At 44.3% G+C, this 25,852-nt stretch overlaps 1 protein-coding gene and 2 non-coding genes across 3 annotated transcripts; 1 reads left to right on the top strand and 2 right to left on the bottom strand.

The window, feature by feature from the left end:
* Positions 1 to 234: 234 nt before the first annotated feature.
* Positions 235 to 4,363, top strand: LOC123401865 (serine carboxypeptidase 3). Its single transcript, XM_045095719.1, has 9 exons — positions 235 to 717; positions 872 to 1,040; positions 1,485 to 1,604; positions 2,404 to 2,547; positions 2,643 to 2,793; positions 3,093 to 3,181; positions 3,258 to 3,516; positions 3,678 to 3,811; positions 3,951 to 4,363. Exons 1-9 carry the CDS (start codon positions 398 to 400, stop codon positions 4,089 to 4,091), a joined length of 1,527 nt encoding a protein of 508 aa, XP_044951654.1. The 5' UTR covers positions 235 to 397; the 3' UTR covers positions 4,092 to 4,363.
* A 5,915-nt stretch (positions 4,364 to 10,278) lies between these two features.
* TRNAT-CGU lies at positions 10,279 to 10,350 on the bottom strand. The gene has a single exon. It is a non-coding gene; the product is annotated as a tRNA-Thr (tRNA).
* A 15,096-nt stretch (positions 10,351 to 25,446) lies between these two features.
* TRNAT-CGU lies at positions 25,447 to 25,518 on the bottom strand. The gene has a single exon. It is a non-coding gene; the product is annotated as a tRNA-Thr (tRNA).
* Between the last annotated feature and the right edge of the window lie 334 nt (positions 25,519 to 25,852).

Consider the following 25,852-nt stretch of genomic DNA (forward strand, 5'->3'; position numbering starts at 1 on the left):
TGCATCGTGTGAGCTACATCGTGTATCATGATTCGGATCGGATTAGGATTCTGATCAGAGTTATTTATTCATTTAATTATTAGTTTAGATCAGAGTTATTAATATAACTGAATAACACGCTCATAATACTGAATAGTTGGTGTCCAAATACAAAATGCAAAAGCAGTAAAGAGAAGAGCAGAGGAATCTCAGGAAGCGCTTCTTCCAAGCCAAGCCAAGCCAAGTCAACAAGAGAAACAGAAGCAGAGCATACTCCAGCAGCAGCAGCAGTCCGTTGCAAGCTCCACCACCTCCCCACCCCCACCCCCACCAACGCTATAAATTCCCGGCGAGACGGAACGGAGCCTCCGCCAAATCCCTGCGAAACCGTCCTCCGCGCCCCCACCACCGCGCAACAATGGCGACGACCCCGCGCCTCGTCTCGCTGCTCCTCCTGCTCGCGCTCTGCGCCGCGGCGGCCGGCGCGCTCCGGCTGCCCCCGGACGCCAGCTTCCCCGGCGCGCAGGCGGAGCGGCTCATCCGCGCGCTCAACCTGCTCCCCAAGGACTCCTCCTCCTCCTCCGGCCGCCACGGCGCCAGAGTTGGCGCGGGAAAAGAGGACGTCGCGCCCGGGCAGCTGCTGGAGCGCCGGGTCACGCTCCCCGGCCTCCCCGAGGGCGTCGCCGACCTCGGCCACCACGCCGGTTACTACCGCCTCCCCAACACCCACGACGCCAGGTCCGTCCGTCAGCCCAGCCCCACTCCTGCCGCCGCCCCTTTTCAGCTCCGGCCGATCCATGCCCCTCTCAAGCGAATCCGTCCCCAAATTCCACGCCTTTTTACTCCGTAGTAACGGCGCGCCGGCGATTGGGTTTCTTGCTTGTGCGCGCAGGATGTTCTACTTCTTCTTCGAGTCGCGGGGCAAGAAGGAGGACCCCGTGGTGATCTGGCTCACCGGCGGCCCGGGGTGCAGCAGCGAGCTCGCCGTCTTCTACGAGAACGGGCCCTTCACCATCGCCAACAACATGTCGCTCGTCTGGAACAAGTTCGGCTGGGACAAGGTACCCAACCAACCAACCAACCAGTCGGTCAAATCCCATCTTTAACTACCATATGCGCTTTATTAATCTTCCGAATGCTTTATGCGTTTCGTCAAGAAAGAAACAAAGAAACCGAATGCTTTGCTTACATAACACGTAACCGCTTCAAAAAAGTTCGCCTGAATTCTTGCAAGTCTGAAACTGTCGCCTGATTTCGGGTGTAAGCAACTGCTCTCAAGTATGAACTGAAGTGTTTTTCCTGTGCTTGGCTAGGGGTTCAGAAAATACTAACTATACGTATGTCTATGGTTAAACTGATTGATGGTGACGAGAAGGTCAATTTGAGGTCTTTGGGCTGCAGTCAGCTCCTGGATTATGTCACAACTATTATTCCGCACTCTAGTCTCAGAGTGGTCTCTGAATTCTGTTACATCCTCCTGTGCTGACGGCACTTGGTCCCTGCAGATCTCCAACATCATATTTGTTGACCAACCTACCGGGACTGGGTTCAGCTACAGCTCCGACGATCGCGATACCCGTCACGACGAGACAGGGGTCAGCAATGACCTGTATGACTTTCTCCAGGTTCAGTTTACTTCTTTACTCTATCGATCCAATTCGAAGCAGTATTATACTACTACTATTACACTACTGCAGAAACGTGGTTTATTCGTTCAGCAAGAAATACTTTGTCAAAAAGATGCTAAAATATCCTCCAGGTGTAAGATGATCATATAACAGCATAAAGGCGTAAACACATCAGGGCATTCTTTTATTTGTAGTACTAGTTTGGTTTCAGTTAATAATGCTCATATATAGTGCAGTCCTACTTTCTTAAGGCCCAACAATTCCTTTACGTTTGGATACTCCCACCGGAGCATAACCCATTTTTCCTGATTAAGTGCATTACAAGATGTTTCTCCCCACTTTCTAAATTCGGTGCTAGCTATTTCTGCACCCCTTAATCGACCAGAACAACGAATATCTATCCCCTTCAACCTCTTTTGGATAACTGTACAAGAGTTAGGCAGGTACACTCCGACTGATATGCCTAATTGTGTATCCTCTTCAATCTGTCCATTGTGTGCATTTGTGCGCATAAACAGAATGTTCCCCATGCTCCACAAAAATTGTTAAGGCTGAATGAAATTGATAACTTGCTTGCACAAGCATATGAATTTAGCAAATTTGAATGCATAGCTTCATTAGAGGTGGTAAAGAATGATTTACCTAAAGTTTAGGCCTTAAATCAGACCAGATGAAGTAGAAGAATCATGTAACAGAGCTGTGTATGGTTCTAAGGCCTGATTATTCAGATGTTGTTGACTTAGCGAAAACAGAAAAGTAATGTGTAGTGATTATTTGTTCTGAACTTCCATTTCAGGTCTTCTTCAAGAAGCACCCGGAATTCATAAAGAACGACTTCTTTATAACTGGTGAATCATATGCTGGGCACTACATTCCAGCATTTGCAAGCCGAGTTCACCAAGGAAACAAGAAAAATGAGGGCACTCACATAAACCTGAAAGTAAGGCCCTTACTGAAGTTCACGTTGTATTTTATTCTCTACTGATGATTTGATTCTTTATTAATATGCATAACTCTCTCTTATTTGTACTATAGGGATTTGCGATTGGTAATGGCCTCACAGATCCAGCAATCCAATACAAAGCCTATACAGACTACGCATTGGAAATGAATCTTATTCAGAAAGCTGACTATGAAAGGATCAACAAATTCATCCCACCATGTGAATTTGCAATCAAACTCTGTGGTCAGTACTACATAAATGCTTTTGACACAAATACTCTGTTTCCTCGTAATCATTTGCAGAAGATAAGATCATTGTTATGATTATGCCATTGCCTGAGACAAAAAGTTATATTCCAAGTGTTAAACTTCCTGAAAGTTTAATGAATCCATTTGGGTCTAATTAAGGTTGATTAATATTGCCTATGTTCTTTAATGGATCCTTATCTAGAAGTGTTTTCAACGCATTCAAATCACATCCTGATTCCTGAGGATTTGTTCAAGTTAAAAGAAACTGTCTCAAATTACATGCTGATGTTTCAGGTACAAATGGGAAAGCATCTTGCATGGCAGCATATATGGTCTGCAATACCATCTTCAACTCCATCATGAAACTTGTGGGGACAAAGAATGTAAGTATTCCATTGCTGTCAAATTACTCGTTATATTAGTTCACTAAGACTGAAAATGTTAATGGCCTCTTTACAGTATTACGACGTTAGGAAGGAGTGCGAAGGGAAACTCTGCTACGACTTCTCAAACTTGGAGAAATTCTTTGGCGACAAAGCAGTCAGACAGGCGATTGGAGTAGGTGATATTGAATTTGTCTCATGCAGCACTTCAGTTTACCAAGCAATGCTCACAGACTGGATGAGGAACTTGGAAGTCGGCATCCCAGCTCTACTTGAGGATGGGATTAATGTGCTCATATATGCTGGGGAATATGACCTTATATGCAACTGGCTCGGTAAGGATACGTTGGAAGTCAATAACTTCTACAGTTTGCAAATTTTCTTTGCATAAAATCGACGATGGGGTTTCCAGTTTTCTGTCGTCACCACTCCCCAAGCATAACACAGTTAACATATCAACTTATCACGTGTAATTGCATTGTTTATGTTTGAGCAGGAAACTCAAGGTGGGTCCACTCCATGGAATGGTCTGGTCAGAAAGACTTTGCCAAAACGGCTGAATCATCGTTTTTAGTAGACGATGCCCAAGCTGGAGTTCTGAAGAGCCACGGGGCACTCAGTTTCCTCAAGGTTTGTGATGAGGCACCTTTATTTCTCACTTGAACTCAATACCTTACTGCTCCAAAATAATTCAGAAGAAGCCAGTGTAGGTACATGACCTGTCTATAGATTACTGACAAGTAGTCTGTTTCTGTCCGTGCAAACGCAGGTTCACAATGCTGGCCACATGGTTCCGATGGACCAGCCGAAGGCCGCCCTTGAAATGCTGAGGAGATTCACCCAGGGGAAACTCAAGGAGGCGGTTCCTGAAGAAGAGTCATCGACGACCTCGTTTTACGCCGCGATGTGATTGTCAACACCGACCAAAAAAGGAGAAGAAACTTGCTAGGTAGCCTGCACGCTTCGCCCTTGCGGTCTCAAGGAGTGCCTGCTGTAGCTTCCTGTTTTCCATGTATCTTTTCTCCGATGTTTCAACTGGATATGTATAGTCCCTAATAACAAGAACGTTGGCCCCGAAATGTAACTGCACGATGTATGCTTGATGAAGTGATGATGATGAAGGATGGAATGCACAACACCATGGGGGGCAATGTTTGAGAGCTTTGCGTCATGTTTTAATCATGTCCATGTGTGTGCCTCTCTCTTTCTCGCTTTGATCTGATAAAAGAAATACCTTCTGGTTTATTTCATCTTGGGAAGGATCATTCTTCGGGCAGCACTGCCACACAAACACAAATTAAGGCTCATCATCCCTTTCTCCCAAGCAAAAAAGCGATCAATGAATCGATGTTCTGATGTATGAAGGGATACAAAGTGGTCCTCAAATTTGCCAACAAGCTAGGTTATGATCTAACTGACTCACTCTTGCACGCATGCAACAGGATAATCCTTAGGAATGCATGCAGAGAGACCATAACACAAATGGTAATTGAGTTGGATGAAGAAGAACACAAAATGATGAGGGTGTAAAACTGCCACCGTCTGACCTTGTCAGGCAGCAACCGGAAGGCTGCACATCGATTGGCCAAACTCTGGACAGTCTTTGGCAGCAGTCCGAGAGTGTTCACATGTAAATCATTGTTATGTGATGGCAGTGGTGGACTCAGCGGAACAAAGTGTGAGAGGGAGAGAAGCCAACGGAGGCCAACCAGTTTGCATTTAGAGTTGCATGTACTGCTTTGGAATATCGGGAATGCTTCTGCAAGATGCCTAAGCCGGCGGAGATCACTCAACACTGGACCCCCCCGGCGGAGATCACTCAACACTGGACCCTGCCGCCACCCCCACAGGATTTTGGATTTTGTTTTCTGTTTTTTACCGGTGCAGGGCAAAATGGGCAAAATTCGGTTTTTTGGAAAAATTTCTGACGAGAATCATAAACCAAAATTTGAATTTTGAACAAAATTTTAATAAAAATTGTCAATTTTTTTTTAAACAATCCCTGGGATCAGCATGGTGCTTGGGGTGTGCTGGCTCGGGATAGCGTTGGGGTTGTGGTCGCTGCTCGAGCGGGGCGAGTGGAACATGTTGCAGAGGCCTTTGACACTGAATTACATGCGGTGGAGAAGGCACTGGACCTGGCGGCTGTGCTCGGGGTGGTGAGGCTGATTATTGAGACAGACGCGCTCCTAGTCGAACAATCCCTCAATAGACGGACGTCAGATTTTTTGGGGCAGGCACATGTAATTGCAAATGTCAGGGTGTAGGCCAGACTTTGGTTTTCCTCTTGTGAGTTCGTCCATTGTAAGTGTGAGACAAATATGCCTGCCCATCAGATTGCCAAGCTTGGCTTATTGCTCCTTGAGGGAGAAGTGGTTGTACTTGATGATGATGTTCCAACTCATGTACCTGCTTTTGTTATAGGCGATTTACCCAAAACGTTGTGTAATAAAGCTTTATGCTTGTTCTAAAATAACTGCCAATGTCTGATTTCACCCCCAGCGAACGTTCGCCAAATAGCTATTACGATGTCAAAATGTTATAACATCGGCCAAAAAAATTTCCAAATGCAGTTACAAATCATAAAAGGTATTTTTTCTACATTTACAGAGCGGTTTTATCTCATGAATCTTACTCCATCAGTATAACAAGTAGCAACGATTTTAACAGCTACAGACATCTAAGTCAAATCCGCCTCTAACGAGTTCCACCTACCGGTCCACATAGGAAAATACTCGACAATGGGGGTCAGGGAAGTATATAATTGTTCCAAGGATCAGACATCTATCGCAAAAGAATGGAGGATTCATGACATCTCATATATAAATGGCGGTTGTATTGTGTAAAATATAGTCGCCTAAAAACGGTAAGTTAGCCATGAGCATCCAATAATGGATTGGTAGAAAAGATGTGTGAGGACGAGATAAATCATAGGAAACTTCTTGATGCCTCCCATGCTCATAATAATAACTAATAAGACAGAAATATACAAAAAAGATTTGGTATATTCAGATACGGTCTAAACTAATTTGGGGTCCAAGGCAAAATCTAATTAATATTTTATACCAAACGTTTATAATTATTTAACTTTATCTTATTACAATATTATGGAGTGTAATTTTAATGTTAGATGTTAAAGTTAATCACGCAATTGAGTTAGTATATTTAAAAATGTTCTTCGTTGTGAGTATTAATGTATATAACCGGTCACTTGGTTAGTATAAATTTAAATTAAGAAATTTTCCGTAAGTTATATTATGTCCATTTTTTTGATAACTTAAAAAGTTGCATAATACACATATACATAAAGTAATTAATAGACTAGAAACATACGGAGGATATGTGTCATATTTAAGGACGATTCAAACTAATTTGGGGTCTGGGGTGAAATAAAATTAATAGTTTATACCAAATTTTTATAAATAATTAACTTTATTTTATTACAATATTACATAGTGTAATTATAATATTAGGTCCTGAAGTCAATCACGAAACTGAATTGGTATAATTAACAAATGTTCTTTGTATATGATATATATGACCGGGCACTCTGCTTAGTATAAATTTAAATTAAGTAATTTTTTGTAAGTTATCTTATCTCCATTTTTGTGACAATTGAAAAAATTACATAATGCACACCTACATATTTGTATGAATGTGCCTATGTTCATTTATAATTTTTTTCATTAAATATCATGTGAGGTTTCTAAAGAATAATTCTAAACTAGTATTTAATAGTGATTTCTAGTGTGTTACTCGGTGTGCATATTTCTAGAACATACAAATTGTACCATTCGCAATGTTTAAAAAAGCGGTGAGCGTAAGCAGAGCGCAGCTTAGAGCAATGGGAGCTTAAGCGCAGCTTAACCGGGATTAAGCATTTTTTATAAATTGACCAGAGTTTGGCTGTTTTTGGATAATAAGCATAAGAAATAGGAAATATAGCACATAGGTAACAAAAAATAATCTGAAATAGCATATAAGGCTGAGGTTTTGCTAAAGTTGTTGCTGCACTAGCATCATCTCCTCCTCCTGACTCCATTCTAGAACAGAATTAAAGCACTAAACTACTGTTGCCTGCTGTTGAAATTAACAAAGGAGGCAAGGGACAATTAATGGAAGAGGAACTGGACAACTAAACAGCTATACAGCAACGCAAAAGCAAAATGATGCTGGAGTGCTGCATGCCTACCTATGGAAGAGGAAGAACCAGAGGAGGAGAGGAGAGGAGGAGGACGAGAGGAGAGGAGGAGGACGAGATCCTCACGTGAACTTATAGGGATGAACATCGAGGAGGATGAGGAGGAGCTCAGATTCAGTCTCAGGATGAGGAGGAAGAATCTGAATGCATGAAGCTCTCCTCAAATGTCCGAGAAACCCTAGCCGTCAGCAGTGGCAGAGCCAGGAGAGAATTGGAGGGTGTGCACATCTGAGGAAAAAAAACTCAACCAGATTTTTTAGGCTAAATAAGTACATATTAAAATAAAATTCTTCAAATTCTGGGTGGGCCACGGCCCACCATGACTACACGCTAGCTCCGCCACTGGCCGTCAGTGGAGCTCTCCTCTTCCTCTGCCCTTTTAACTGAGTAAACCCTAGCCTAACAGGAAAGTATTGGGCCAAGCCAGTATTGGACCAGGCAAGTAAACACTTACCCCTTCAGTCTGCGGCCCATTCTCGCTTTTTGAACGCTTAAGCGCGCTCAACGACCGCTTAGCCGGCGCTCAACGCTTAAGCGGTCGCTAAATTTTGCTTTTTTTGCTTAACGCTAAAATCTACGCTAAGGACAGAAGCGAAGCATTTAGCCTCCGCTCAGCGCTTAAGCACGATTAAGCGCCGCTTAAAAACGCTTTCTTGAACATTGATCATTTGCAAATCCGCTTCAAGTTAGATAACGTAAGAAATTTAACATATGCATGGTATAAAAATAGTCACTGACGAATCACAACATATCATCGATTCAACTATGCTAACCCATGATTTATATATTTGGTATACTCATCTAGACATTTGGTTCCATCTGATGTATACAAAGAATTTCGAATCTATCGAAACTTATTATCACCAAGAAGATTCACTATAGTCTTTTAGACTGGTTGTTAGTTGATGATGTGATGTTGATTTGCTCACGTAAAATTATAATTTTATTTTTCATGTTCGAAATAATGTTTTAAACATAACAGATAATTGGAGTATAACTTATTAGATAATACTATAGTGCTTAGTACGATATTTAATATTTGGGGCACTCCTTCTCTTGGGGCTTGGGGCGGTCGCCCTCTTTCCCCGACCTATGGACGAGGAGGGGAGTTGAATCTTATATGTGAGCACAATACTTAGATCATGGCACGAGAAGACGAAGTATATATAATATCGAAAGAGTTTAGGATCATGCCACGAATGAATATGTCATAAGTAAATCATACATAAAGATATATCAGATAATGTCCAATGGTGGGACATCAGCACAAACCATCTTACAAATTAAATGCCCAAGATTTTAATATTGATATCAAAATATGTTAAATGTCCAAATAATTATCATGAATAATATAAATGAATGCTAGAACATATTTATAAAGATATGTTGAAGTGTAAGTCAATATGTTTGTAGAGTCATTTTGCAATGCCCCTGTGTAGTTTTTGTATCAGATCAAAGCAATACATCGACTCGGCGTTTTCCGTCTAGAGTTTTACCGAGCCGATTCGAGTTCAATCGCCGCGTGAAGCTAGCTCCAGTTCACGTGTATGTACACGGCCAGAATCCATTAAGCTGCCTGCTAGCTTGCTGCCTAGCTAGCTTGCACTTGGTGTTTTGGCTTCCCGGAGGATACGAGCTAGCACTCTAAAACCAACACATGCCACAGCCTGTCAGTCATCTTGTTTGAAAATCAAAACATTGGTCTACATTTTGTTTGGAAGAAGGAGATGATCATACCTTTGTGTGTGAGTCCCAGGGGTATCGTCAGATTAGTACTAGATGCATCACAGATAATATATCAACTTATCAAGCAGGAAACTCAAGGTGGGCCCACTACATGGAATGGTCTGGCCAGAAAGCGTCTGCAAAATCTCTAGATGCGTCCTTTTTGGTTGATAATGCCTGCCCAAGCTGGAGTTGTGAAGAGCCACAGGGCGCTCAGTTTCCTCAAGATTTGTGGTCAAGCATCTTTTTTCACTTCATCTCAATAGCTACTAAACCAAAAATAATTCAAAATAAGTGAGTCTATTAGGTACATGGCCTGTGTAGATTACCGACAAGTAACCAGTTTTCTCTGTCCCTGCGAGTGCAGGTTCACAATGCTGGCCAGTGGCCACATGGTTCCGTTGGACCAGCCGATGTCCGCCCTTGAAATGCTCAAGAGATTCATACAAGGGAAACTCAGGGAAGCCATTCCTGAAGAAGAGCCATTATGTTATGGACACCAACTCTGAAAGGCGGGAAAACTTTTGCATGCGTAGTCGTTGCGGTCTCAAGGCATGACTGTCGATCTGTAGCTTCCTGTTCTCCTTCCCTGTACCGTCTTTTTCCCAAGTTTGAGCTGGCCACTAACAATATCAAGAATGTTGGCCCCGAAAATGTAACCGCACGATATATATACTTGATGATGATGAAGGATGGAATACACTACACCATGGGCAGGGGGGGGGGGGCGATGTTTGAGAGCATTGCCTGAAGTTTTAATCATCTCCATGTCCATGTATGTGCGTCTGTCTCTCTCTATCTCGCTTTGATCTGGCAAAAAAGATATACTTTCTGGTTCATTTCATCTTGGGAATTGAGGACCATTCCCTGGGACTCACACACAAAGGTATGATCATCTCCTTCTTCCAAACAAAATGCAGGTCAGTGTCTTGATTTTCAAACAAGATGACTGACAGGCTGTGGCATGCAACATCAGAATCCTTAGGCTGCATTCGTATCCATGCCCCAACCAAGGTGGTCCTGAGATGCAACAGGGGATATAAGGTTGGATGATGGAACGTTGTGACATGAACAAATGGAAGTTTGTAGGATGTTTGCTTGGGCTTGGGCTGCGGCTGAAGAAGAAAACAGAACAGCAAGAAGCAAAAGCGCAAAAAGAAAAAAGATGGTAAGCCCCCGGTGAGGATCGAACTCACGACCTTTCCCTTACGAAGGGAACGCACTACCACTATGCTACGGAGGCTTCAGCGAGGAATGCTAATATTTGTCTCGAAATTAGGACTATAGTTACAAAGAATGAAGGCGGTTATCCCTACATTTACGGAGCAGCTTTGTTCCATGAGTCTTACTCCATCATGGTAACGAGTAGCAGCGACCTTAGCAGCTGTAGAAATCGAAAGTCATATCCGCCTCCAGGGTACTCCTCCTACATATATTTCACCCACATAGGCTAGCAGTGTTAGAGTGTCAACAGTAGGGGTCAGGTAAGTACTTGAGCGTGCCAAGGACCAGACATCGGTCACAAAAGAGCCGACGATTCATGACAGCTTAAATAGATGGCGGGTGCGCGTGTACAGGGTAGTCAAGTACCACGGTATGTCAGCCATGAACATCCAGTCGTGGAATGGTGGACAAAATGAGTAAAGATGAGATACATCATAGGGAACTTCTTGACGCCTCCCATGTTCAGAATAGAGTACTGTAATTAGTGGCAAAATGAAAAAAAATGATCCAAAAACGAAACTAATTCACAAAATGAACTGTCCGCGGAAAACATTCATCCGCTTGACCCTTTTTTTTGGCGTCTTTTTCTTAGGCACCACACTACATTACGTGGCGTTCGATACTATGTTGTGTGGCGCCTAAGGCATATGCGTCACACTATACTGTGTGTCGTCTAAGACAAAAAAGCCACACAGTATAGTGCGGCGCCTGACTGTCGGCGCCACATAAAAAGATCAGTTGGGTATTTATTTTTTCAAAATATGGTTCAGTTTGTAAAATACTTTTGTCTATAGGTCAAATTAGTTATTTTTGCCATGCCAAAACATACAAGGAAAAGATGTAACATGTTGTTTGGATGATGAGCGGAGTTGTATATGAGAACACTACCTAGATCGTGGCACGAGAAGAGGAAGTATATATGGCATCTAAGAAGCTAATGATATGCATCATGTATTTCTCTCCTCTCTCTCTCTCTAGAGATGGAGGCAGGTGGCCAAATGATTCTTTCATAAAAAAAAGATATATTGGATAATGTCTAGTGGTGGGACATCAGCACAAACCATCGATCTTAGGAATTAAATGCCCAAGATTTCAATGTTGATAGCAAAATATGTTAAATGTCTAAATAATAATTGTGAACAATATAACTGAATGCTAGCACGTACTAATAAGGACATCTTCAAGTCAATATGTTTTTAGTGTCATTTTGCATAATTTTCGTCATAACTAATTAAGTACTACTGCAATGCCTTCGATTGATAAGTAGCCGCACATAGACGACAGGATACTAGCACAAGTACTGTGTTTTTGCTATATAACTAGGGTTGATAGTTTTCTACCATCACAACTCCCAGGCCATAACCAGCATACCACTTTAGCATCTTGTTTTGTTGTTCCCCACACCTAGGAAGCCTTTGAAAAATCTTCAAAGGAATCGTTTATAGTAGATAATGCCTAAGCTGGAGTACAGAACGGCCACACACTCTTTGGATCGCTCCCTCGAGGGCAATCAGGGGGCCAACCCCAGCGCCCCAGCCGCCGCCCCCTCCCCCCTCTCCTCCACCTTGTTGTCTCCAGAGACGTGTGCCAGCTAAGTCTCAGCGCCGCCGGTGATGGGGACGACGGGAATCTAGGCTGCAACCATATGGTCTGGAGGGACCAGCGGCGCGAGATTGCCCTTCGGTCTTTGTCCCTCCCAGCGATTAGGGGCTGCTCCGGCGGCTTCGTGGGGTGGGCGGATCAGGAGGGGATGAGGCCATGGTTGACTAGTTGGCGTTGCCTCCGGTCAGATCTGATCTGTCCGGTGCCGCTGGCGGTGGTGGTCATCTCCTCCCTCGGAGGTGGTCGGCTTGAGGCTGGATGGTTAGATCTCGGGATCCACCATCTAGTTTCGGCTGCGAGTCTGAAAGACATAGTTGCCGATGAAAACCGAGCCGATGGCAGGCAATGGGGGCGTTCTGCGTCGCTACGTTGATGAAGGCATCGTCATGTAACTATTGTCGACCCACTCATGCTGCTTCGAGGGAAACCCTAGGATCCGGTCTTCCAGATCGGACGATGACGATGCCTCGGTGTCGTTTTCTCTCTTGGGAGCATCGTCTGTGGAGCGGAGTTGGAAGACAGAGGCAGGAGGTGGAGCGGCTTTGTCTTGGACGGAGCTTTCGGTGGAGATGTCAACTCATGCTTCACTGACAGGTGTTATGCTGTGTCATGCCTGGTCAACAGGTGCTACATACGACAGATCTTTCAGAATCTTTATGTCTCGATTAGCGAGCATGAGGCGGTGGCGCCGTTGGGCATCGTGGTGGCGTCAACGGATGGACGGACTGGCAAGGATCATGCAGATCTCTCTTCTGAAGATGGGTCAGCGGTTCAATGATGATGGCGACGCATAAAACGTGTACAAGTGATGTACACTTTAGGTCTGCTGCATCGGCTGTGGGTTCCAATACGTTATGTGGATGGAATCGACGACGTCATTGGTTTTACATATGGAGAGTGAGTGCACTCCACATTATCGAGTTTTGTAGGTGTGAGTGGTGGCTTCGGGTGGCTTGATGTATGTTATTGTTAGACTTATGTTGAATAACAAATAAAGATGGTCATATGCATCGATAGATGCAGAGGCCTGGGGTTTTAACCTCCTTTTTCCAAAAAAATAAGGGACATGGGCACTCAGTTTCCTCAAGGTTTGTGGTCAAGCACCTTTTTTCGCTTCATCTCAATAGCTACTGTTCCAAAAATAATTCAAAACAAGCAAGGTACATGGCTTGAGTAGATTACTGACAAGTAACCTTTTTTTATGTGCAAAATGCAGGTTCATAATGTGGGCCACATGGTTCTGATGGACCAGCCCAAGTTTGCCCTTGAAATGCTCAGGAGATTCACGCAAGGCAAACTCAGCGAAGCCATTCCTCAAGGAGAGCCATCAACGATGTTCTATGCCACGATGTTTTCGGAACCGACTCACAAGGGTGGGGGCACTTATAGGTTGCGTGCTGGACTTGTGGTTGTGGTCTCAAGGAATGTCTGTCTATAGCTTCCTGTTTTCCTTGTATGTGCCTTCTTTTTCTCTGCACTGTCTCAGTTGGATATGTATAGTCCATAATAAGAAAAATGATGGCACCAAGTTGATCTCAAGAAGCAACAGGGAAGAAAAGGTTGGACAAGCGAGACCAGAACACGAAAGGTAATTTGATTTGGATGATGAAGCGATGTGACATGAACAGATGGAAGTTAGTAGGATGTTTGCTTGGGTGTGGATGAAGAAGAAAACAGAATGGCGAGAAGCAAAAGCGCAAAAAAGAAAAAATGAAGCCCCCGGTGAGGATCAAACTCACGACCTTTCCCTTGCGAAGGGAGCACACTACCCCTTTGCTATGGAGGCTTTGACGAATGACGTCGATAGTTACCATAAAATTGCAAATCTAGCTACAAGGCATAAAGTCTATTCTTTCTCCATTACAGAGCAGCTTTGTCCCATGATTCATAGTTCCGTACATCACCCTAGTAATGAGCAGCAAGGACCTTAGTGGATTTAGAAGTTGAAGTCATATCCACCTCCAGGGAGCTCCTCCTACCGATCGCCCACATAGGCAAGCAAGGTTAGAATGCCGATAATGGGGGACAGAGAAGTATATCATAGATGAGTCGATGATTGATGGCAGCTCAGATATAGATGACAGGCGGGCATGTACAAGGTGCTCTTTTGCCACGGTATGTGAGCTGTGATAATCCGGTCGTGGAATGGTGGGCAAAATGAGTGAGGATGAAATATATCACAGGGAACTTCGTGACCCTCCCATGCTCAAGATAGAGTAATTAATAGGTAAAACACACAAGGGGAAGATGTAACATGTTGTTTGGACGAAGAGGGGAGTTGTATTTCAGCACAATACTTAGATCGTGGCACGAGAAGAGGGAGTATATATGGCATGTAAGGAGTTAATGTTGGAATTATGCCCTAGAGGCAATAATAAATGTATAGTTATTATTATAATTCCTGTATCAAGATAATAGTTTATTATCCATGCTATAATTGTATTGAATGAAGACTCATTTACATGTGTGGATACATAGACAAAACACCGTCCCTAGCATGCCTCTAGTTGGCTAGCCAGTTGATCAATGATAGTCAGTGTCTTCTGATTATGAACAAGGTGTTGTTGCTTGATAACTGGATCACGTCATTGGGAGAATCACGTGATGGACTAGACCCAAACTAATAGACGTAGCATGTTGATCGTGTCATTTTGTTGCTACTGTTTTCTGCGTGTCAAGTATTTGTTCCTATGACCATGAGATCATATAACTCACTGACACCGGAGGAATGCTTTATGTGTATCAAACGTCGCAACGTAACTGGGTGACTATAAAGATGCTCTACAGGTATCTCCGAAGGTGTTAGTTGAGTTAGTATGGATCAAGACTGGGATTTGTCACTCCGTGTGACGGAGAGGTATCTCGGGGCCCACTCGGTAATACAACATCACACACAAGCCTTGCAAGCAATGTAACTTAGTGTAAGTTGCGGGATCTTGTATTACGGAACGAGTAAAGAGACTTGCCGGTAAACGAGATTGAAATAGGTATGCGGATACTGACGGTCGAATCTCGGGCAAGTAACATACCGAAGGACAGAGGGAATGACATACGGGATTATACGAATCCTTGGCACTGAGGTTCAAACGATAAGATCTTCGTAGAATATGTAGGATCCAATATGGGCATCCAGGTCCCGCTATTGGATATTGACCGAGGAGTCTCTCGGGTCATGTCTACATAGTTCTCGAACCCGCAGGGTCTGCACACTTAAGGTTCGACGTTGTTTTATGCGTATTTGAGTTATATGGTTGGTTACCGAATGTTGTTCGGAGTCCCGGATGAGATCACGGACGTCACGAGGGTTTCCGGAATGGTCCGGAAACGAAGATTGATATATAGGATGACCTCATTTGATTACCGGAAGGTTTTCGGAGTTACCGGGAATGTACCGGGAATGACGAATGGGTTCCGGGAGTTCACCGGGGGAGGGCAACCCACCCCGGGGAAGCCCATAGGCTTTGGGGAGACACACCAGCCCTTAGTGGGCTGGTGGGACAGCCCCAAGGGGGCCTATGCGCCAAGAATAAAGAATCAAAGGAAAAGAAAAAAAAAAGAGGGAGGAAGTGGGAAGGGAGGGGGACTCCTCCCACCAAACCAAGTCCAACTCGGTTTGGGGGGGGGGGGAGTCCTCCCCCCCTTGGCTCGGCCAACCCCTTGAGGGTCCCTTGGACCCCAAGGCAAGGTCCCCCTCCCTCCTCCTATATATATGGAGCAATTAGGGCTGATTTGAGACGACTTTCTCACGGCTGCCCGACCACATACCTCCATAGTTTTTCCTCTAGATCGCGTTTCTGCGGAGCTCGGGCGGAGCCCTGCTGAGACAAGATCATCACCAACCTCCGGAGCGCCGTCACGCTGCCGGAGAACTCTTCTACCTCTCCGTCTCTCTTGCTGGATCAAGAAGGCCGAGATCATCGTCGAGCTGTACGTGTGCTGAACGCGGAGGTGCCATCCGTTCGGTATTAGATCGTGGGACTGATCGCGGGATTGTTCGCGGGGCGGATCGAGGGACGTGAGGACGTTCCACTACATCAACCGCGTTCTCTAACGCTTCTGCTGTACAATCTACAAGGGTACGTAGATCACTCATCCCCTCTCATAGATGGACATAACCATGATAGGTCTTCGTGCGCGTAAGAAATTTTTTGTTTCCCTTGCGACGTTCCCTAACAGTGGTATCAGAGCTTGGTTCATGCGTAGATGTCTTCTCGAGTAGAACACTAAAGTTTTTGTGGGAGGTGATGTGCGTTTTGCTGCCCTCCTTAGTCTTTTCTTGATTCCGCGGTATTGTTGGATTGAAGCGGCTTGGACCGACATTACTCGTACGCTTACGAGAGACTGGTTTCATCATTACGAGTAACCCCCTTTGCTCAAAGATGATTGGCAAGTGACGGTTTCTCCAACTTTAGTTGAATCGGATTTGACCGAGGAGGTCCTTGGATGAGGTTAAATAGCAACTCATATATCTCCGTTGTGGTGTTTGCGTAAGTAAGATGCGATCCTACTAGATACCCTTGGTCACCACGTAAAACATGCAACAACAAAATTAGAGGACGTCTAACTTGTTTTTGCAGGGTATGATTGTGATGTGATATGGCCAATGATGTGATGTGATATATTGCATGTATGAGATGATCATGTTGTAATAGAAATATCGACTTGCACGTCGATGGTACGGCAACCGGCAGGAGCCATAGGGTTGTCTTTATACTAACGTTTGTGCTTGCAGATGCGTTTACTATTTTGCTAGGATGTAGCTTTAGTAGTAATAGCATAAGTAGCACGACAACCCCGATGGCAACACGTTGATGGATGATCATGGTGTGGCGCCGGTGACAAGAAGATCGTGTCGGTGCTTTGGTGATGGAGATCAAGAAGCACGTGATGATGGCCATACCATGTCACTTATGAATTGCATGTGATGTTAATCCTTTTATGCACCTTATTTTGCTTAGAACGACGGTAGCATTATGAGGTGATCTCTCACTAAAATTTCAAGACTAAATTGTGTTCTCCCCGACTGTGCACCGTTGCTACAGTTCGTCGTTTCGAGACACCACGTGATGATCGGGTGTGATAGACTCAACGTTCACATACAACGGGTGCAAAACAGTTGCGCACGCGGAACACTCGGGTTAAGCTTGACGAGCCTAGCATGTGCAGGCATGGCCTCGGAACACATGAGACCGAAAGGTCGATCATGAATCATATACTTGATATGATTAGCATAGGGATGCTTACCACTGAAACTATACTCAACTCACGTGATGATCGGACTTGGGATAGTGTAAGTGGATCATGAACCACTCAAATGACTAGAGAGATGTACTTTTTGAGTGGGAGTTTAGCATATAATTTGATTAAGTTGAACTCTAATTATCTTGAACATAGTCTAAGTCCACTTTGAATATATTTGTGTTGTAGATCATGGCTCACGCAAGTGTCATCCTGAATTTTAATACGTTCCTAGAGAAAGCTAAGTTGAAAGATGATGGAAGCAACTTTGTAGACTGGGCTCGTAATCTTAAGCTAATCTTACAAGCTGGGAAGAAGGATTTTGTCCTTAATGCTGCGCTAGGAGATGAACCACCCGCTACGGCTGATCAGGATGTTAAGAACGCTTGGTTAGCGCGTAAGGAGGACTACTCAATAGTTCAATGTGCAGTCTTGTATGGCTTAGAACCGGGACTTCAACGTCGCTTTGAGCGTCATGGAGCATTTGAGATGTTCCAGGAGTTGAAGTTTATCTTTCAGAAGAACGCCCGGATCGAGAGGTATGAGACCTCCGATAAATTCTATGCTTGCAAGATGGAGGAAAACTCGTCTGTTAGTGAACATGTGCTCAAAATGTCTGGGTACTCAAACCGTCTAGCTGAACTGGGGATTGAACTCCCGCAAGAAGCTATCACTGACAGAAACCTTCAATCACTGCCGCCAAGATATAAAGGCTTTGTGTTGAACTACAACATGCAAGGGATGAACAAGTCTCCCGGCGAGTTGTTTGCGATGCTGAAAGTCGCAGAGTCTGAACTCCGTAAAGAGCATCAAGTGTTGATGGTGAGCAAGACCACTAGTTTCAAGAGAAACGGCAAAGGCAAGAAGGGCAATTCGAAGAAGAGCGGCAAGCCTGTTGCCAATCCGCCGAAGAAACCCAAGACTGGACCTAAGCCTGAAACAGAGTGCTTCTATTGCAAGGGTATGGGTCACTGGAAGCGCAATTGCCCCAAGTATCTGGCAGATAAGAAGGCGGGCAAAGAAAAATCAGGTATATTTGATATACATGTTATTGATGTGTACTTAACCGGCTCTCGTAGTAGTGCCTGGGTATTCGATACCGGTTCTGTTGCTCACATTTGCAACTCGAAACAGGAACTGCGGAATAGACGAAGGCTGGCGAAAGACGAAGTGACGATGCACGTAGGAAATGGTTCCAAGGTTGATGCAATCGCCGTCGGCACAGTGTCACTTCAGCTACCATCGGGATTAGTGATGAACTTAAATCATTGTTACTTAATGCCTGCGTTGAGCATGAACATTATATCTGGATCTTCTTTATTGCGAGACGGTTACTCTTTTAAGTCTGAGAATAATGGTTGTTCTATTTCTATGAGTAACATCTTTTATGGTCATGCACCGAATGTGAGAGGATTGTTCATATTGAATCTTGATAGCGATACGCATATACATAACATTGAGACCAAAAGAGTTAGAGTAAACAATGATAGCGCCATTTTTTTGTGGCACTGCCGCTTGTGTCATATTGGTGTAAAGCGCATGAAGAAACTCCATGCTGATGGACTTTTGGAGTCACTTGACTTTGATTCACTTGACACGTGCGAACCATGCCTCATGGGCAAGATGACTAAGACTCCGTTCTCCGGAACAATGGAGCATGCAAGTGACTTGTTGGAAATCATACATACCGATGTGTGTGGTCCAATGAGCGTAGAGGCACGCGGCGGATATCGTTATTTCCTCACCTTCACTGACGATTTAAGTAGATATGGTTATGTCTACTTGATGAAGCACAAGTCTGAAACATTTGAAAAGTTCAAGCAATTTCAGAGTGAAGTGGAAAATCATCGTAACAAGAAGATCAAGTTCCTACGGTCTGATCGTGGGGGTGAATATCTGATTTTCGAGTTTGGTGCTCACTTAAGACAATGTGGAATTGTTTCGCAGTTAACACCGCCTGGAACACCACAGCGTAATGGTGTGTCCGAACGTCGTAATCGTACTTTGTTAGAGATGGTGCGATCTATGATGTCTCTTACTGATTTGCCGTTATCTTTTTGGGGTTATGCATTAGAAACAGCTGCATTCACTTTAAATAGGGCACCATCAAAATCCGTTGAGACGACACCATACGAACTGTGGTATGGCAAAAGGCCAAAGTTCTCGTTTCTTAAAGTTTGGGGATGTGATGCTTATGTCAAAAAGCTTCAGCCTGAAAAGCTGGAACCCAAAGCGGAAAAATGCGTCTTCATAGGCTACCCAAAAGAGACAGTTGGGTACACCTTCTATCTCAAATCCGAGGGCTAAGTGTTTGTTGCTAAGAACGGAACTTTTCTCGAGAAGGAGTTTCTCTCGAGAGAATTGAGTGGGAGGAAGATAGAACTTGACGAGGTTGTCGAACCTCTCATCCCTCTGGATGGTGGCGCAGGGCAAGGGGAAACCTCTGTCATTGCGACGCTGGTTGAGGAGGAAGTTAATGATGATGATCATGAAACTCCAGTTCAAGTTTCTGTTGAACCACGCAGGTCGACGAGATCACGTGCTGCTCCAGAGTGGTACGGTAATCCCGTCTTATCAATCATGTTGTTAGACAACAATGAACCTGCGAATTATGAAGAAGCAATGGTGGGCCCAGATTCCAACAAATGGCTAGAAGCCATGAAATCCGAGATAGGATCCATGTATGAGAACAAAGTATGGACTTTGGAGATACTACCTGAGGGCCGCTAGGCTATTCAGAACAAATGGATCTTTAAGAAAAAGACGGACGCTGACGGTAATGTGACCGTTTATAAAGCTCGACTTGTGGCAAAGGGTTTTTCACAAGTTCCAGGAATTGACTACGATGAGACTTTCTCTCCCATAGCGATGCTTAAGTCCGTCAGAATCATGTTAGCAATAGCTGCATTTTTCGATTATGAAATTTGGCAGATGGATGTCAAAACGGCGTTCCTTAACGGTTTTCTTAAGGAAGAGTTGTATATGATGCAACCCGAAGGTTTTGTCGATCCTAAAATGCTGACAACGTGTGCAAGCTCCAGCGATCCATTTATGGACTGGTGCAAGCATCTCGGAGTTGGAACAAACGCTTTGATGAGGTGATCAAAGCATTTGGGTTTATACAAGTGGTTGGAGAATCTTGTATTTACAAGAAAGTGAGTGGGAGCTCTGTGGCGTTTCTAATATTATATGTGGATGACATATTACTGATTGGAAACAACATAGAGCTTTTGGAGAGCATAAAAGGTTACTTGAATAAAAGTTTCTCTATGAAGGACCTAGGAGAAGCTGCTTACATTCTAGGCATTAAGATCTATAGGGATAGATCAAAACGCCTGATAGGACTTTCACAAAGCACATACCTTGATAAAGTTTTGAAGAGGTTCAAAATGGAACAGTCCAAGAAAGGGTTCTTGCCAGTTTTACAAGGTACGAGATTGAGTAAGACTCAGTGCCCAGCAACCGATGAAGATAGAGAGCATATGCGCTCCGTCCCCTATGCTTCAGCCATAGGTTCTATCATGTATGCGATGCTGTGCACTAGACCGGATGTTAGCCTGGCCATAAGTATGGCAGGTAGGTTCTAGAGTAATCCAGGAGTGGATCACTGGACAGCGGTCAAGAATATCCTGAAGTACCTGAAAAGGACTAAGGAGATGTTTCTCGTGTATGGAGGTGACGAAGAGCTCGCCGTAAAAGTTTACGTCGATGCAAGCTTTGACACAGATCCGGACAACTCTAAGTCGCAAACCGGATACATATTTATTCTTAATGGGGGTGCAGTAAGCTGGTGCAGTTCCAAGCAAAGCGTCGTAGCAGATTCTACATGTGAAGCAGAGTACATGGCTGCCTCGGAGGCGGCTAAGGAGGGTGTCTGGATGAAGCAGTTCATGACGGATCTTGGAGTGGTGCCAAGTGCACTGGATCCAATAACCTTGTTCTGTGACAACACTGGTGCCATTGCCTTAGCAAAGAAACCAAGGTTTCACAAGAAGACCAGACACATCAAACGACGCTTCAACCTCATCCGCGACTACGTCGAGGAGGAGGACGTAAATATATGCAAAGTGTACACGGATCTGAATGTAGCAGACCTGCTGACTAAACCTCTTCCACGGCCAAAACATGATCGACACCAGAACTGTATGGGTGTTAGATTTATTACAATGTAATTCACATGGTGATGTGAGGGCTAGATTATTGACTCTAGTGCAAGTGGGATACTGTTGGAATTATGCCCTAGAGGCAATAATAAATGTATAGTTATTATTATAATTCCTGTATCAAGATAATAGTTTATTATCCATGCTATAATTGTATTGAATGAAGACTCATTTACATGTGTGGATACATAGACAAAACACCGTCCCTAGCATGCCTCTAGTTGGCTAGCCAGTTGATCAATGATAGTCAGTGTCTTCTGATTATGAACAAGGTGTTGTTGCTTGATAACTGGATCACGTCATTGGGAGAATCACGTGATGGACTAGACCCAAACTAATAGACGTAGCATGTTGATCGTGTCATTTTGTTGCTACTGTTTTCTGCGTGTCAAGTATTTGTTCCTATGACCATGAGATCATATAACTCACTGACACCGGAGGAATGCTTTGTGTGTATCAAACGTCGCAACGTAACTGGGTGACTATAAAGATGCTCTACAGGTATCTCCGAAGGTGTTAGTTGAGTTAGTATGGATCAAGACTGGGATTTGTCACTCCGTGTGACGGAGAGGTATCTCGGGGCCCACTCGGTAATACAACATCACACACAAGCCTTGCAAGCAATGTAACTTAGTGTAAGTTGCGGGATCTTGTATTACGGAACGAGTAAAGAGACTTGCCTGTAAACGAGATTGAAATAGGTATGCGGATACTGACGATCGAATCTCGGGAAAGTAACATACCGAAGGACAAAGGGAATGACATACGGGATTATACGAATCCTTGGCACTGAGGTTCAAACGATAAGATCTTCGTAGAATATGTGGGATCCAATATGGGCATCCAGGTCCCGCTATTGGATATTGACCGAGGAGTCTCTCGGGTCATGTCTACATAGTTCTCGAACCCGCAGGGTCTGCACACTTAAGGTTCGACGTTGTTTTTATGCGTATTTGAGTTATATGGTTGGTTACCGAATGTTGTTCGGAGTCCCGGATGAGATCACGGACATCACGAGGGTTTCCGGAATGGTCCGGAAACGAAGATTGATATATAGGATGACCTCATTTGATTACCGGAAGGTTTTCGGAGTTACCGGGAATGTACCGGGAATGACGAATGGGTTCCAGGAGTTCACCGGGGGAGGGCAACCCACCCCGGGGAAGCCCATAGGCTTTGGGGAGACACACCAGCCCTTAGTGGGCTGGTGGGACAGCCCCAAGGGGGCCTATGCGCCAAGAATAAAGAATCAAAGGAAAAGAAAAAAAGAGAGGGAGGAAGTGGGAAGGGAGGGGGACTCCTCCCACCAAACCAAGTCCAACTCGGTTTGGGGGGGGAGTCCTCCCCCCCTTGGCTCGGCCGACCCCTTGAGGGTCCCTTGGACCCCAAGGCAAGGTCCCCCTCCCTCCTCCTATATATATGGAGCAATTAGGGCTGATTTGAGACGACTTTCTCACGGCTGCCCGACCACATACCTCCATAGTTTTTCCTCTAGATCGCGTTTCTGCGGAGCTCGGGCGGAGCCCTGCTGAGACAAGATCATCACCAACCTCCGGAGCGCCATCACGCTGTCGGAGAACTCTTCTACCTCTCCGTCTCTCTTGCTGGATCAAGAAGGCCGAGATCATCGTCGAGCTGTACGTGTGCTGAACGCGGAGGTGCCGTCCGTTCGGTATTAGATCGTGGGACTGATCGCGGGATTGTTCGCGGGGCGGATCGAGGGACGTGAGGACGTTCCACTACATCAACCGCGTTCTCTAACGCTTCTGCTGTACGATCTACAAGGGTACGTAGATCACTCATCCCCTCTCATAGATGGACATCACCATGATAGGTCTTCGTGCGCGTAGGAAATTTTTTGTTTCCCTTGCGACGTTCCCTAACAGTTAAGGATATCTCTCTCGGGAGGTAGACAGGTGGCCAAATGATTATGTCATAAATAAAGATATATTGAATAAGCTCCAATGGTGATACATCAGCACAAACCATATCTCTCTCGGGAATTGAGGTTTTAGAGGTAAAGAATATATGCTTGCTAAGTAAGTGGTTGTTTAGACTTTCGATAGAGACATAAGGCATGTGGATACAAATTTTGCGTAATAAGTACCTACATTCAAAAAACTTAGCCCCGGTAAATGTCAAACCCAATGATTCACCATTCTGGAAGGGATTGATGAGAGTAAGGTCAACCTTCTTCTATAGAACCAAATTTATTATTGGAAATGGTGAGGGTACGAGATTCTGGGAGGATTCATGGTTGGGGGAGATGCCCCTTGCTATTCAATATCTAGCTCTCTATAATATTGTACAACGTAAGGACGCATACGTAGCCACAATACTTCAGTCAAATCCTTTAAATATCCAATTCAGGCGGTCATTAATAGGCAATCGCTGGGCAGATTGGCTTCACCTGGTCAGGAGGCTCATGGATATCCAGTTACCAGAGGAACCTGATAGGGTGCAGTGGAAGCTTACAAATAACGGAATATTTTCGGTCAAATCAATGTATATGAATCTCATTGATACGACCAACATCCCAAAATCCATTAATATTTGGAGAGTCAAGATACCCTTAAGGATCAAGGTCTTCATGTGGTTTGTGCACAAGAAGGTGATTCTAACCGAGGATAATTTGGCTAAACGTAATTGGGGGGCGGAAGTACTCGATGTAGCTTTTGTGATAACGACGAGAACATTACATACCTCTTTCTCCAATGTTCACTTGCAAGAGTCCTTTGGCAGACAGTGCGTATAGCCTTCAACATTGTACCCCCGGATAGCATTGACACGTTATTTGGAGCGTGGCTGGATGGAGTTGATATAGTTTTTGCTAGGCACATTCGGATTGGAGTTTGTGCACTTCTATGGGCTATATGGAACTATAGCAATGATGTGGTTTTTGACAGACATACGAATATTCATTTTTTGCAGGTACTTCAGAGAGCAACGGCCTTGATCCGTACATGGTCATTACTCAATCCTGCGGAAACCAGGAAGCCTTTGGTTACTGGGTCTACCCGATGGGAGATGGTAGCGCGGGATATCTTCAACCGGTTTGGATGACGGTCCAGTAATAGGATAGATGGTTAGGCATGTAGGCCTATTTTGTCAGTTGTGGCACTTTTTAATCTATTTTCTATTTCATATTGCTTTGTCGGAGACTATGTGAAACCGAGGTCAGTTCGTTTATTTTAATAAAGAGGCCGTAGGCAATCCTCCTTTTCTAAAAAAAAATCAGCACAAACCATATTAGTACTTAAATGCACAAGATTTTAATGTTGCTAGCAAAATATATATGTTAAATATCCAAATAATAATTGTGATGAATGCTAGCACATGCTTATTATAAGGATACTTTGAAGTCAATAGTTTTTTAGAGTCATTTTGCATAATTGCTTGGTCATAACTAATTAAGCACTTAATTGCCTTCCATTTGTAAGTAGCCGTGCATATAGCTGGATGTTTCCTTGACAGGATACTAGCACAAGTACTGTATCGGTATTGCTACTCTACCATGACAACTCCCCAAGCCATAACTAGCAGAAGAGTTTAGCATAATTGTTTTATGTAGATAATGCCCAAGCTGGGGTTCGGAAGAGCCACGGGGCTCTCAGTTTCCTAAGGGCTGTAGTCAAGCACCATTTTTTTCATTTCATCTCGATAGCTACTGCTGCAAAAACAATTCAAAAGAAGCGAGTCGTAGGCACATGGCGTGTGTATTATAGATTACGGACGGGTAACCTGTTTCTGCCCATGCGAATGCTGGCCCGTGTAGATTACTGACGACTAACCTGTTCAGTTTGAAAAGCACCACAACCTGTTTGATTCTCTTGGGCAATTTTGCTGCCTGATCTGCACGATTACTGACCGAAGAATCACAGGCAAAGGCTCACCATCCCCTTCTTCCAGACAAAATACAGACAAGTGAATCGGTCTTCTGAACTTGAGATCTGCATCCACTTTGTTTGACAGACCAGTGGGAAACAAAGTGTGCCTCACATTTGCCAGAATGGTCTGAAGAAAGGATGCCGATGAAGAAGGAAACAGAATGGTCTGAAGAAATAAAAATAAAAATAAACACCCACGTCAAAATGATTTTTTTTTTTAAAAAGAGCCCCCGGTGAGGATCAAACTCACGACCTTTCCCTTACGAAGGGAACGCACTACCACTATGCTACGGAGGCTTTGATGCCTTTTTTGAAAACAGACATTCCTTATATACAGATGCCGGTAAACGGCAATGTCCAAAGGTAACTAAAACTGCAAATGCAAATGCCCCCGGTGAGGACAAAAAGACGAAAAAGACAGGTCAAAAAGGTTTTCCTACACTATCCCTGAAACGGGTGGTCTATCCATCAACAGAACCTAAGCCACATCAGCAATGGACCTACCATGTAGATAACCAGCGCCGCGATGTCAACAGTGAAGGTCAGGGCAGTCCATGAGTGCGCCCAGGACGAGGCAACAACCACAGACGAGCCGTTACTTCGGTCTTCCTGGTACGCAAATGGCTGGTGG

The sequence above is a fragment of the Hordeum vulgare genome, chromosome 6H (genome assembly GCF_904849725.1).
Source record: "Hordeum vulgare subsp. vulgare chromosome 6H, MorexV3_pseudomolecules_assembly, whole genome shotgun sequence".
Lineage (NCBI taxonomy): Eukaryota > Viridiplantae > Streptophyta > Magnoliopsida > Poales > Poaceae > Hordeum > Hordeum vulgare.